Here is a 13,983-nt window from a genome sequence, read left to right on the forward strand (position 1 = left end):
GCTTCCTAAACTCAATTTATTCTCACAGTAAGCTAACGTTAGCTTTAGTGCTGCTGAAAGTATTATCAGCTGTAGTTAAAGCTCACTCAATGCAAACTGTAAGTCGGTTTTCATGAAAGGTCCAATTAAACAGCAGTTTATAAGACAACACATTTTCAGATTTGATATATCTACAATAAACCATTATGTGATCTGTGATCTTGGCCAACCAGTAAAAAAGAAACACCACCTTTGACTTTCAGGGAGCTTGAATGCACCGTGATCCTGCACCAACAGACGTGTGCCAATAATAACTCATTGGGGCACAGCACTCTGGCATCTCTGTAACTCAACACCGGACTCGGGCAGACTAATAATACGGAAAACTTCTCCAAGAATGTCTGGTTTACACGCAAACTCAAGCCTGGGCACCCACTGAACATTGTTAATGAATGCTGTCATACAGTTGCTTTTCAGAAGTTCCTCTGAAGGTTTGACTGTCCAAGTTACTGTAGTGGAACATCAAGTCAGGAACCGAATGATGTCAAAATGGGATATGACTAAACCATCACACAAATGTGCTCACACACAAGGAGATGTCTCACAAGACTAACGATTCACTCGTTAACAACAAATATTGAAAACTCACATTGTTGTAAATAATTACAAAATCCAAACAGACTTACCGATCTGGTCCTCAGGTATGAGTGACTCCAGAGGGGGGTCCAGCTCAGAGCTCTGGCGCAGGTAAGCCTTCATCTGTGTCATGAACTGCCTGAGAGTCTGCAGGAAATCCATCCCTGACGTGTGACAGCCTCGGTTCTCCTGAACAAAGCTGATGTAGTCCTGAACCAGGGAGCCAAAGTAAGAACTCTTGTCCCTGGAGAGCTCAGCGATCCTTTTCACTGCCCGTCTCTCCGGGGTCATGAGGGAGCTGAGCATACCGCTCACCTTCCTGAAGCGCCCCTTTAAGGCCCTGGGGATGACGAAAGAACCACCACTCAGGCTGACCCCGACCCTTGGCCGTCGAGATTTGAAGGAGGGACGAAGGCGCATCTCAAGGTCTGTCTCTAAACTGACCCCATAGTCCTCATCCTCATCCTCTTCCCCGTACTCGTCATCGTCACTGCTGTCCTCCACTGCGTCTTGATGATTAAGGTGTCGGGATGGGCTAGGGGCCAGCCCCAGGGAGAATCCAGGGGCCTGTGAGTATTCCAGTGAGTCAGAAGAAGAAGTTGACATGCTCATGTCACTCAGACGCTGGCGTCCTCTCTCGGCAGGAGCGGAGGGACTGCCAGCACTGTTCTCCAGTGGTTCAGCAGTAGGAGCAGCCGGCAGCTTGCAGGAAGGAGGTTTTGCACGGGACAGAGCCTTGGCAATAGTCTCATCATCCAGGGCAATGTGGCAGCGGTGAGCCTCCAGATCCGGCTTCTTGGGCCTTGGAGGAGGAGGGTTTGAAGGGGCACGGTGAGGGGAGCTGGCCGGTTTGGATGGGCTGCTGTGCTTGGCACCCATCTGTGGTGGTTGGGGCGCTGGGCGCTTGCTTGGTGACTGCTGTTGCTTTGCAGATGCAGCTACAGCTGCTGGCATGCTCTTGGGTCTGGTGGTAGCTGCTGGTGGACCAGGGGGAGGGGGAGCAGGGCGCCGGCGTGACATTGAGCGGGGTGGAGGAGGGCGAGGGGGGGCTTGCCGGGAGCTGCTGTTTAGTTTGTGCTGCTCACCAGCTTGATTCCTGCTGTCCACTGGCTTCATGGACACTTCCTCTGCATCATCCAGGTTTTTGGTCTTTACAGCGTTTAGAGGCACATGGTGGTCACAGCTGTGGTGGTGCTGGAGGGTCTGGAGGAAGAGGGGGTTGACGAAGCACACGGGACCACTGGAATGTCTCCTCTCCAGATGAAAGGAAGGTGGAGGGACTTGGGAGCGTAAGGTTGGTGGAGCACTGTCACAGTGAGCCCCTGGGTGTCTCTCCTGGGATCCCCTGACCTCCCTGTTCCTGTTGGTCCGCTGGGGGCTGAGGGTCCGGCTCAGAGGGCGACGGGGACGGGGAGAAGTGTGACGCTGACTGCAGAGGGCAGAGTCCCAGAAGCCTGTAAAACAAAGTCAGAGGAAAACATTAACTAACCTCAAGCCAGACACACAAATCTCCTCGGACACTTAAAGGTTTCCAATGAAGGACACATTTACAGGGATCAAGAGTCTTCAGATTCACAGAGCAGTTGAAGCAGGAGTGTAAAAAAAAAAACAGCAGCAGGTTTTTACCAACTATCACAAAAATACTCAGAGGTTGTTAAAGTTTCTCTCTACCTTTCTTCCCGCCTGTTTGTGTCGTTCCTCTTGCCGGTGACTGTGAGTTCAGTCCTGTGTCTCTCTTTGCTCTCACTCGGTGTCAATACACAACCAGCGAACACACAGAAAGGGAGTTGCCCATGCTAATGACAGAGTGGGAGGGCCCTGAACGCACCACACAGCACACAGTTCCAGTTCCTCCACTCCTTCTTCCTGCTCTGTTTTCCTCTCTCAAACGTCTCTTGCTCCCTTAGGCGAGGAAATTTTACAGCTTTCTGTTGTTAAATGAATCTGTCACTACTATCAAACTTCAGTTGTTTCATTTTTGCCTTTTCTTAGGAGATTTACAGTTCAGTTTTCCCAGAGCTCTGGAGACCACATGCCTTCCTTTTTGATGTCATGTGTGCCTTTCCACTGAATCATCCCATTGTTTTCAGCTATTCACCGAGACAATCCTCCTGCAAGCAAACTCTGCTTTAGAAACAACACGCTGAGGACCAGAACAGCCAAGCTTGATGGCATAGTTCAAACACATTTATCTGATCACACTGAAAACAAGAGGCAACAAGTTGAGCAACTTAAAAATATCTCTTCAGTGACAGCAGCGAGAGCCAAGTGATGAAGTTTCCTGGAGGCTAAAAATGGAAACGTGAACTCTGCCTTTCCTGGAGCAGCACAGAAGCGAAGCCCCAGCTGATAGAGCAGTTTCATATGTCCTGTGTAACCTCAGCGTCTGGGGGCTAAACCGTGTGTATGGTGTTCTCACTTGACCGAGTGCTATGACCACCTGACACTGTGGAGTGTGTCTGTGTGTGTGTCTGCAGAGCAAAGCAGCAAGAAACCAACTAATCCCAGCAGCATACATGGCATACTAGCTTAAAATACTCTGTATCTACATGAGCAAGAGCTATTACGCCTCAATAATGTCTTTGATTGCAATACTCAATGATTAAAGGATCTTTCAGCAAACTTGTAGAAGTAATAAGACATATACTTAATTACAAATACTTACAGCCTCTGATAAGAATCGACATTAGTTTGCACATCACTTAAAGGGATAGTTCAGTTTTTTTGAAGTGGGGTTGTATGAGCTCTATGTGACCACTAAGGACATTAGATACAGTAGAAAGTTGTCTCCTCTTCCTCAGTAAGACACAGACTGTAATCGATGGTGATGAGGAAATAGGCGCTAACAGGGACAGACGGTACCAAATTCAAAGGCTATTTTCTCTGCCTACAAGAACTTAAATCAAAAAGTAATACCACAGTTTTAAGTCTTTGGAAATATAAACATTTATCCTGACCTAACTAAGTGGTCATGTATCCTTCTGCGCAGCGCTAGTGCACTCCGTCCCCCCTCCTCCTTTCAGCTGTAGGGAATGTAAACAAGCTATGCTTTGGGCACCGGTTGTAGCCTCGTGTAAGTTTGATCAAGTATCGTAATTCTTTTGTTTGTACTCTGGATTGTACAAAGGAATACAGAGGAAACATCCACGGACACTGGACATCAAGATAGATTTGGAAATACTCAGTGGTGTAAATGTCTGAGCTGTGACTCAATGCCCACGGATGCTGAGTGTTACTGCTGCCACCAGTCGAACTTGGTTACAGACACTCTTCAGGATTCGTCTGAAGACACTGCTGACTCTCAAGCCATCTGTATAACTCATCACACAGATTTCCCTGCTCCTCTGAATTCTGGAGTGTCCTGTAACAGCAACAACAACAACAGCAGTCGTGGTAGCAGTAACACTCAGCATCTTGATGTCCAGTGTCCGCGGATGTCTCCTCTGTATTCCTTTCAGTCTCCATCTGTAGCAGCTCCTCTTCTGTGTACTCTGGCTCATGCAGGTATCCTTTTGGTTCCAAAGTGAATGGAACTTCATCGTCGCTGTCATGGTCACTAATTTTGAATTTCCTACGCTGCCTCACAATCCTTAGAGTACAAACAAAAGAATTACGATACTTGATCAAACTTACACGAGGCTACAACCGGTGCCCGAAGCATAGCTTGTTTACATTCCCTACAGCTGAAAGGAGGAGGGGGGACGGAGCGAACTAGCGCTGCAGCGCTGGAGGATACATAACCAGTTAGTTAGGTCCGGATAAATGTTTATATTTCCGAAGACTTAATGCACTTAAAAATTATTATATGTAGCGTACTCTTAAACTGTGGTATTACTTTTTGATTTTAGTTCTTGTAGGCAGAGAAAATAGCCTTTGAAGTTGGTACGGTCTCTGTCTTACTGAGGGGAGAGGAGACAACTTTCTACTGTATCTAATGTCACATAGAGCTCATACAACCCCACTTCAAAAAAACTGAACTATCCCTTTAAGACTATATTTCATGTTGGCACTTTTTGAAAAAAGTTGAGTAACATGACACAAAATTTGCAACAAAAAAATTCCCAATCTCTTAGCTTAGCTACATTGTGAAACATGTTGGACTACACATTTAAATGTATGAAAGGTGCTTTACATATGTAAATAAAGACGAATTGGGTTAGAGATGGAAATTAAGGAGTCTCAGGTGTATTTAATGAAGCTTGGGTAAGTTCATGCAGGACACAGAAGTCACACTCCCTGCTGTTATCGGTTGAAAGGCTGGTTTTTGAATTACTGTTTACAACCCCACTCAACCAATCACAGCTCTTTCTAACAGTGAGACGCTGCGTCTTAATATGTCTTCACACCCACAGTCCCTGTGCCGCCTACACTTCACTGTTAAACTTTGCCTCCTGCAACCAAGCCTCCTCCTGTCAAGTCTGTATGTATGTGTTTACCCATGTGGGGGAATTTTCAATGCACTCCTTGAAAATCCTAAGCAGTTTGCTCGGCTAACCCAGGAAGCACTTTGAGAAGCAGAGTCTATAACACCAACTGTAACGCTATTTGGCAGTGAAAAGGTTAAGCTTTATGAAAAGAATGTTCCTGACTGAAATTATTATTTTTTAGTAGCTCTGCTGTCAATTTAGCCTTTCCCAGTGGCTAGCCTGTTAGCCCCCATGTGTCTAACCATTTGCTGTCAACAAATTGTTTTTCAAGGTGCTTAATAAATAGAGTTTATTATCATTTATTATAATAATATCCAGCCTCAATGCTCAAATAGTTGATAAGTGGTGTACAAAACTACCATAGATGCAGGTAATGCTACTGCTTTAGAGAGAGAGGGCCCGAGAAGACGATAGATGTAACAGTTTTGCCGACAGCTACAGTGATCTGATAACTGTTTAACAAAAGCTTTAACACAGTTTCTGTTTCCTGCAAGTCAAGCATTTGACTCATGGTGTCAAATATTTGATGTGAATCATTAAATAAATAGTGCCATAAGGGAGGCGTGTAGCAAACTGCCCAGCAGGCAGAACGTTATGATGCATTGTGACTGACAGGGCCTGCTTGAGCCTTTCATGGAGCACTAAGCTGACATGTTACACCACTGTACCTGATAGATTATTATCTCACACCACAGAAAACCTCTTCAAAGAGGAAACATTTTAAATAGCTAATCTGTTAACCTCTTCCTGCATGAAGTGAGCTGATTTTTCTGTTTGAGCATTTATTATCGGCAGAGCATTGGGCTGCATGTGATGATACATTGTCACATTTTATCTGCTGCTGATCACTCTGATCGGCTAATGTCATCACAGAGGTAGAAAACAGTGATCAGGTGAGACTACTGGACACTTTGACTTCACTCTCACTCCATGGACATACTGTCTGTAACAACATTTCCTGAGTAAACATTAACTTTGTTAAACTTCTTAAGTTTGTTAATCTAGTGTGTCAGCACTGTAACATTTGCAGGTTTGTTTACATACACCTTTTCCACTGATGAGTCTTCAACTATTAATTAGTCAACCCTATAATGCCAAACAAATCATTTTTGATAGATAAGTTTCACAGACTCTTATCTCATCAACATGAGAAACAGTTTTCTTAAAAACGTGTTTAAAAATCACGAGGATTATCATACTAGTACAAGCAAATTACATTGTGTTTTGGACCTTTTTCAAAATAGGTGTTCTTATGAAATCATCCACACACCTTTTTTTTTTTTTTTTTAGGAAAATAACTGCTAATTTTAAAGGAATTGTGGTAAGAGTAACATCTAAAATGTTAATTATTTTTCAAAATAAGCATTTTTTGCATTGAAATGATGAATATTTAATACTTAATTAAATTGTATTTAATTTAATTTAATAATTAAATACAATGAAAGCTGAAATTCATCGTTCGGTCTGAAACCTACTCTGTCCAGGTTACACAACAGGAAAGGACGTAGCTAGAGGTGGAAAGAGTACTAAAAATTTATACTCAAGTATAGGTACTGTTGCATTGCTTAAAGTATACTCAATTACATTTAAAAGTACTGGTATTTAATAATACGTAAATAGAAGTACAAAGTATCCATCTGAAAGTAATAATTACTTTTTAAAAGAGGATGCCTTATTATGTTGTCAATAGCAGACATTCATATTGATTTAATGTGATGCTGCTCGCAGTGTTGTCATGGTACTGCTTAATCTGTGATGGATGTTCCCTTTGTGGTGAAAAGTAAACTATCATACACCATGTTCAAACATTACTTCATCACATCGTGCCTAAGGGAAAAACATATTTCTGAAAACTCATTCAACCAGGACCACAATCTGAGTTCATGTTTGATTGTTAAGCATCGTATGAATGAGCGGTAAATCTTATTTAACTTTGCTGATATATTGCTGTATTAAGTAACAAGTGTAAACAAATTTCGAATCATTGCAAAAAAAACCAAAACGTTTCTCTACATATTCCAAATAATGTACATCTGTAAAAAATAAAAAAAAAATATTTAAATGATGCAGAAACACATGCACATGCAGTTTTTCAGCTGGAAAAAATGTGTCCAGTGTTGCAGAAAAATCTACAACCAGTCATAATTTGTGACCCCATTGCTGTTGGTACTAAATTCAAAAGGTATGGAGAATTTTACAGCAAGGTACCAGAAGAATTCTCACATTAACCTCATAGACTACCAACTAAACAAAAAAAGATAAACAGAAAGCACTCAGGCTAACTGATGCATATGGAGTCTGTCTCCTTTTATTTGTCTGTGTATGATAAATTCCTCCAGGTACGGGACTTGTTGAGTATCAACTCGAGTATCAACCCTGTTATGTTGGTATATTACCTCCAGACACCTGAGCTTGCAGTGATGGAGTTTTCCTTCCCTTAAGTCATTGGCGTGGTTGTGATTGGACAGCCTTATTGGCTACAATATGTAGATGAAAGGTTTGAATTTTGATTCAAACGGTGGGCGTACTCAGTGGTGACTTATGGTTTTAAAAGCAATGTAGTAGATTACAGGGTGTAAATTGTACTTAAGTATGAGTAAAATTACACACTTGAAAAAAATACACATGAAAGTACAAGTACCAATCATTCTACTTATTTACAGTAACTTCTTTCATCCCTGCATTTAGTATGCTGAATTTTCAAACCACCCTGGAGCCTAACTAGCTTAACTAGCTGTGTTAGTGATGTTGAACTTCATCAAGTACAGCATTAAATGAGTAAAACTTCAGAAATTGTCACTTCTTACATAACTCTGCCGTCAATGTCCACAGGAATCTTCACAGACACTCTAACATCTAAAGCTCCATGTGATGTGTGCTTCACATGTGCATGCCCAGTTTCCACAACATAAAATATGGCGGTCTGCCCCTTTATCTCTAAATAGAGGCTTCCCAGTGGAGAAGGGAGTTTCCCTTTATGACTGTATGAGCCAGCTAAGAAAAGCTTGAGCTGGCTCACACTTAAAAAGGTCTTTTACAATCTCTCCCACACCACATCCAATATAAAAACAGCCATGTAAAAGGCATTCCAGTGCCGGCTCACACCCACGTGCATTCACAAGAATTCCAACACACAGATACAAAAGCAGCTCTTCATGTTTGCTGAAGCTATGACACAGTTTGCTGCCAGAGTTGCGCGAGCGCTCACACTTGCAGGCCTTGTGTGTTTTCATACATATTTGAATATGGTGAGATGGTATGTGTGTGTTTAGACAGCAGCGAAGCTTTCCACTCACCACTCCCTTCTCCCCCACACTATGCAGCGAGCTGTGTCACAGGCTTCTACAGTAGGAAGCTGACTCACTGCAGTTTCACAGCAGCAGGGCCCAGAATAACTCACAGGAGATGAAGTTAATAAACCTGCTTTGAGACCCAGACATGAGCGCTCAGGATTATTACATAAAGAAGAATAAACTCAATCATTTTCACACAAACGGCTGGCTGGTTTATCTTTGTTTGATCAGTTCAATGAAATGTTAAACCAGGTTGAAAACTCACAGGGAGGAAACCTGGCAAAGCTGCTGGAACTCTCCTCAAATCCTGTTTATTTATTGATCATATAATTTAGATACTCCACATGCAGGAAGTTGTTTATCAATGCAGTGCAGTGCAGTGATTTAAGCAACATGCGTTAAACACATTTAACACCAGTCACATTTTACTTTGAAGGCACTATCATGTGCGCTAGAAACAGCACTTGGTTGGTTGATTGATTTTAAGCGTGGAATAAGTGCTCATCATTAATTGGGTGAGAAAAAGTCACAGGAAATCAGAAGTAAACAGTCTGTGGCTGCATTTGGTACTCTGCTCCCCATTGAAAAGCAAAACATACAGAAACACAGACGTGAGTGGGAAAATTTGAATGAAAGGCTTGACAGTGTGAGTGAAACGATTTCAAAGCGCACGGTAAAATCTGTCACCAAGTGCTTTCTGTGGCACATGGATGTCCGACAGCATGCAGCTAGAGAGCAATGATACTATAACATCAGGACAACAAATGTCACTCTCAGTTCTTTATACCTGAAGCATCTCCAGATACAGGAATCTTATTAATAACTAATAAAATATGATAAATTTGGAAAAGTCAATCCTAGTAGAAGAATCAACAGAATGGGATTTTAAAAGGTATGAATTACTTCTAAGCTGCCACAGTGCTTTGCAGAATATATTTTCCTCAGATTCTTTATTTCTTACCAATACATCAAGAATACAGACGTTTCATCAGTACAACATAAAAAAAGTTCAATAAGGGCGCTGCCCTGTTGGCTATGGCTGCCTTTTGCAGCAGCTCTCTCTTCTTTGTCCGTTTCTTTTTCGTAATCTTTGTATTTGGAGTGGATCATTACTTTGTATGGTTCATTGTTGGTCATAGACGCCAAACTTTTTTGTGGCTTCAGCAATATTTTTACTACTTTTTCTCCTGTGTTTGTCTGGAGATCCTACATGTAACCATTGCTGCATTGTTTACATGTGAACTCAGCTGTTAGCAGCCTGTAGCATGTCAATGCTAACTAGTGTAAGGCTTGATGTCTTCCCACAAGGTATGGAGAAGGAGGTGAGGACGATGTGCTGGTTCTCAGGTGTGAGCTAAGAAGTGACGACATGGACCTGTCCTTCCATCCATCATTATTGTGAACTTAAGATCTATCTCCAGTAAGATGGACGAGCTAGCTGTGATAACCCAGCAACAGAGGGAATACCAAAGGGTGGAGTAGCATTATGCTATTCACAGACATGGCTAACGGAGCTGACAACGGACACCAACGCCACATTGGAGGAGCTTCACCTGCTGTGAGCAGACAGGATCCAGGAGACAGAGACTGAACAGACTGCTGAAGAAGCTCAGTCCTGGACCCTGTGGAGGTGGAGGCTGGCTGAACTGGACAATGATGGACAAGCTGTCAGCATCTATTTTCTTATGGACCTTTTTGCACTTTCTCTACACTTTCTTACTTTTGTTTTCTTGATTGCTGCTGTGACTTCAATTTCAGTGAACTTGTTACAATGACAATAAAGTTCCATTCCATTCTATTCTATTCTATTCTATTCTATTCTATTCATGATTATAGAAAAAACAACAACAACAGAAGGACAGACAGGACAGAAAACATTTTGAAAAAATATTTTACAATTCTCACATATTGACATGAAACTTTACATTACCACAACTGGTGCCCCACTCTACTATTGGTAGAGTGCCTCAAAGCCAAGTTTTGCCACTGGACTGGACTTTGGTTATGTCTTATTTAGTGTCCCTTGTTGCTCAAGCACACCAAATATTGGCTTCAGTGAAATTTACATTAATCAGTGGTGCTGTGTATAGAAATTATCTTGTGTCTCGTTTTCGCTTGAGGGTGCTTTATCAACATCTTTCAGCTGTTTTGAAATCAAATGAACTTGAGGGAAAAGCTGAATTTCTGTCTAAAGGTTCAACAGATCTTTGAGGACAACATTCTGCAAAATTCGATACGCCAGGAGTAAACAACACCTGATCCAAGGTCTCATCATGTGAAGCCAAAAGTGTTAGCACATAATTTTGAGCCCATGAAGAAATTAACGGGGGCTACCTGATCCAAGCTGAGCCACTTCCTCCAGTTCTTTCTGAGTCTTTGCTGATGCAATGGCTTCTGGGAGTTTGAGTGTGAAAGGCAGGACATCCCTGTGTGAGAGATAACAGGCAATGAAGACATGAGATGAATATAATATTCAAAAAAAAAAAAAAAATCAAGTCAAGTCAAGGAGACTTCTGCAGTTATCAAATGAAAACACTCATAAGAAGTGCTTATGTAATGATTCATCTGCACGATCAAATGTTGATTATTTTATTTCTTTATGTTTGTTCCACTGCTCCATGGTCAGGGTCATTAAGTACACTGTCCTTAGTTTGACAGGGATATCCAAGAGAAAAATGATGATGCCAAAGTTTTGGTTGGCAAAACAGAGCCTGCAGACTGGCACACAGAGAAGTGAAAACACTGCTAATCATCAAAACATTAGCATGAGAACACACCCTTCATTTCTGTTAGAAACCACATTACACGTGTGCGGCTCAAGAAACATTACAAGTTAGGACTGAACGTTTAACACGTCAAGCTTTGCCATGTACTGTGTATTCCTATGAGACGTGTTGGCATCTCCCAGTCGTACCTACTGCTGTCGATGGTAACGCTCATGGCACAAGTTACTGTGTGACTTTTTAAACCTCCTTTAGCTGACTGTCTGTGTCCTGAGCTGGCACCATCAAAAAACAAGAAGTGAGAGCCCAGGGTACGAAGAGCTGACGGCTGCTTACTTGACAAAATTACAGTTTCCTCAGTTGACCCTCTCAGCATCACAGGGTGAGACGGGCGGAGAGACAAACTTTGGTTGTTTACCTGCTTATGCAGTAGAAAGCCACCAGGCGGAACAGATCTGCGAAGCTGATCCCAGACCCCTCCAGAGAAAAGGCTGCAAATAAATAAAAAGTGAACAGGATTAGCTTTCATAAACCTTAACTTCCTCTGAAGAAGCTTGTTACGATATTTCTCACTGCTCACCTTTCAGGAAAATTCTCACAAGTCTTTATCAGGAAATAATTTAAGGTGCTCTGGATCAACAAGGAGCGATTTCACATAGTAATGAAATATTCTTAAACAATGGGGCCGTGGGAGCGTGACACTCTGTGTCTGTATAACCCCTGCTCTGGCAGAAAAGTGCTCCATGTGGGTTTGTTTCAATTAAAACAATATCCTAACTAGCTTTACCTGATTAGTCAGAGCTTTGGGTGTTTTACCGTACAGCCTGTTGGTTCTTCTATCAGTTTATTTCAGGTTTCAATAAGCATTAAACGGAGGCTCACCTTGTACATTGCATGGATAAGTTTAATAATCACTTTCTGCAGCACCAACAAGCTTCACAAGCTCCTGCAGATCACAAGAGATGATATCCTGTTCTGATAGCTCCCTGTTTGTTTGTGCTGTTTTGTGACTTTGGTGTCAAGAAACTTTTGAACTTTTTCCACAGGTTCCCTTCAATTTTACACAGTCAATCCTCCCTTTAAAAGGATCCTTAATGTTGTGCTAAGAATAATAACCAAGAGGGATTATTAGTTTACGTCACCATAAAGATGCGACCGCAGAAGCGCAGAAGCAGCGTTTAGCTTCATTCAATCAGATGAGTTAGCATTTTTTATAAACTCTCTATCCAAGCTGTTTCCAGCATAAAAATGCACAGTTGTCCCGTGGTCAGTTTTGAGAAACTATACTATACAACAGAGGCAACGTCTATCAAGTTTTGACCGTCACAGAGCCACCGCTGTTTTGGAGTTAAAAGCGACCATGCTAACTGGTAAGTCTCAACCGACAGTATCAGTGATTAACGGCCAAGAGTCACCAGTTAACAGGGTCACACTTAACACTGTAACACCAGCGACGTCTGTGGGTGAATAATTAGCTCTGGACATAGTTTTCTGGTTCTTTTACTATGAACCGGGTCTCAGACTCAGCAGTCTGTGTGCTTTTTTGGTTTGGGATGGTTTCTGATTTATTGACTCACCTTCACGCCCTGGTATGTCACAGTCTGGTAAACGTCAACGGATAATGCAGTCATGAGCATCAAGTGACAGTTGTCTATTCAAACTGCTCTCTGGGTACACGCCAGATTTCTCCTCTAAAAATGTCTGTTCACCTGACCTCTTCTGCCAACTCACTGCTATTTCACCAACCTGGGAGACGTTTACCATCTGTGTAAGTGATGATACCAAGTTTAAAAATCAAACCATACAAACCATTATACTCCCCAGAGCTTCTGCACCCAAGTTGCGCGCGCATCCGGCATTGTTGATAAATAATCCCTCTTTACCCATGAGTGAAAATACAGGCACTTTTGATGGCTGTGCTTTGGTACCATGCAATACATTTTTTGTGAGCATGTCACACAGCTACAGGCTGGACCAGCGGTCTGCAACCTTTACCATCAAAAGAGCTCTTTTCACCAAAGAAAAGTAATCTGGAGCTGCAAAACATAACACACCTTGAAGTGATACTCCGGGATGGAACAAGTTGGGTCCTATCACAAGGTTTGGGGCAGAAATTACCCCTACGGCAGTGTTTTTGTGCAGCAGAAGCCCAGAGCGCTCGCATCAAACACCCCCTCCCTGCTTGTCTGCCGGTTTCCTCTGCACTCAGACTGGGCCATATTTTACTTGACCAAAAACAAAAATAAACAGACTCCCACCGAAAAAATCTGATATCGGTCTGCATTCACGCTTTATTTAGAGAATTTTCAGCGCGTTACTTTTGCACAAAAACACTGCTGTATGGGTAATTTCTGCCCTAAACCTTGTGATAGGACCCAACCTGTTTCATCCTGGAGTATCACTTTGAGGTTTTTTTAGTTTTTTTTTCTTTGTCTCTTTTTACCTGGTATAACAAAAGAAAACCCCAAGCAGAAGTGTAATGTGCACATGCTGCAGTTTAGCAGTTTTATAAAAAGTAAACACAAATTAGGATTATTTGTGATTTAAGTCCATTTCAGAGTGCTGTGTGATCTTCTCTGTGTTAGGGCTGTTAAATGTGACTTAAATCTCATATTTCTGTAGATTTGGGCAGCGGTTAAAAAAAAAGACTCTGGGATTGCCCTCTGAAAAGTGTGAGGGAGGTTGTTATTTAAAAAATAAACTCAAACCACTCACGGTGATTACTTTAGGCAGCGCTGGCAGAGTGACAGGCTAACTTTAGAGAAGCTGACCTACATATAAAGACAAACCAGACTAAATGTGTGTCCTCCCTCCCACTGTTTCTGTCACCGCATTTGGGAAAATCCACAGCTGGTGCTGTATGTCAACACACTTTGGCACTGGCCCAGCTCTAATTTCCCAAACCCCTGTGCCACAAAGTAGGAG

General features: G+C 42.3%; 1 protein-coding gene across 2 annotated transcripts in view; it reads right to left on the minus strand.

Annotated features, from left to right (window-relative positions):
• The window catches only part of LOC141810979 (ras and Rab interactor 2-like), a 66,397-nt gene that overhangs the window by 12,585 nt on the left and 39,829 nt on the right, over nucleotides 1–13,983 (minus strand). For both annotated transcript variants that reach the window (XM_074698847.1, XM_074698848.1), the window contains exons 6-8: nucleotides 11,477–11,549; nucleotides 10,670–10,761; nucleotides 666–2,069 (exon numbers count right to left, since the gene is read on the minus strand). In XM_074698847.1, coding sequence (XP_074554948.1) covers nucleotides 666–2,069; nucleotides 10,670–10,761; nucleotides 11,477–11,549 — 1,569 coding nt within the window. The remainder of the gene's footprint in view (nucleotides 1–665; nucleotides 2,070–10,669; nucleotides 10,762–11,476; nucleotides 11,550–13,983) is intronic.

The sequence above is a fragment of the Halichoeres trimaculatus genome, unplaced genomic scaffold, assembly GCF_033239565.1.
Source record: "Halichoeres trimaculatus isolate MK-OKI-2021-1 unplaced genomic scaffold, fHalTri1.1 fHalTri1_scaffold_2, whole genome shotgun sequence".
NCBI lineage: Eukaryota > Metazoa > Chordata > Actinopteri > Labriformes > Labridae > Halichoeres > Halichoeres trimaculatus.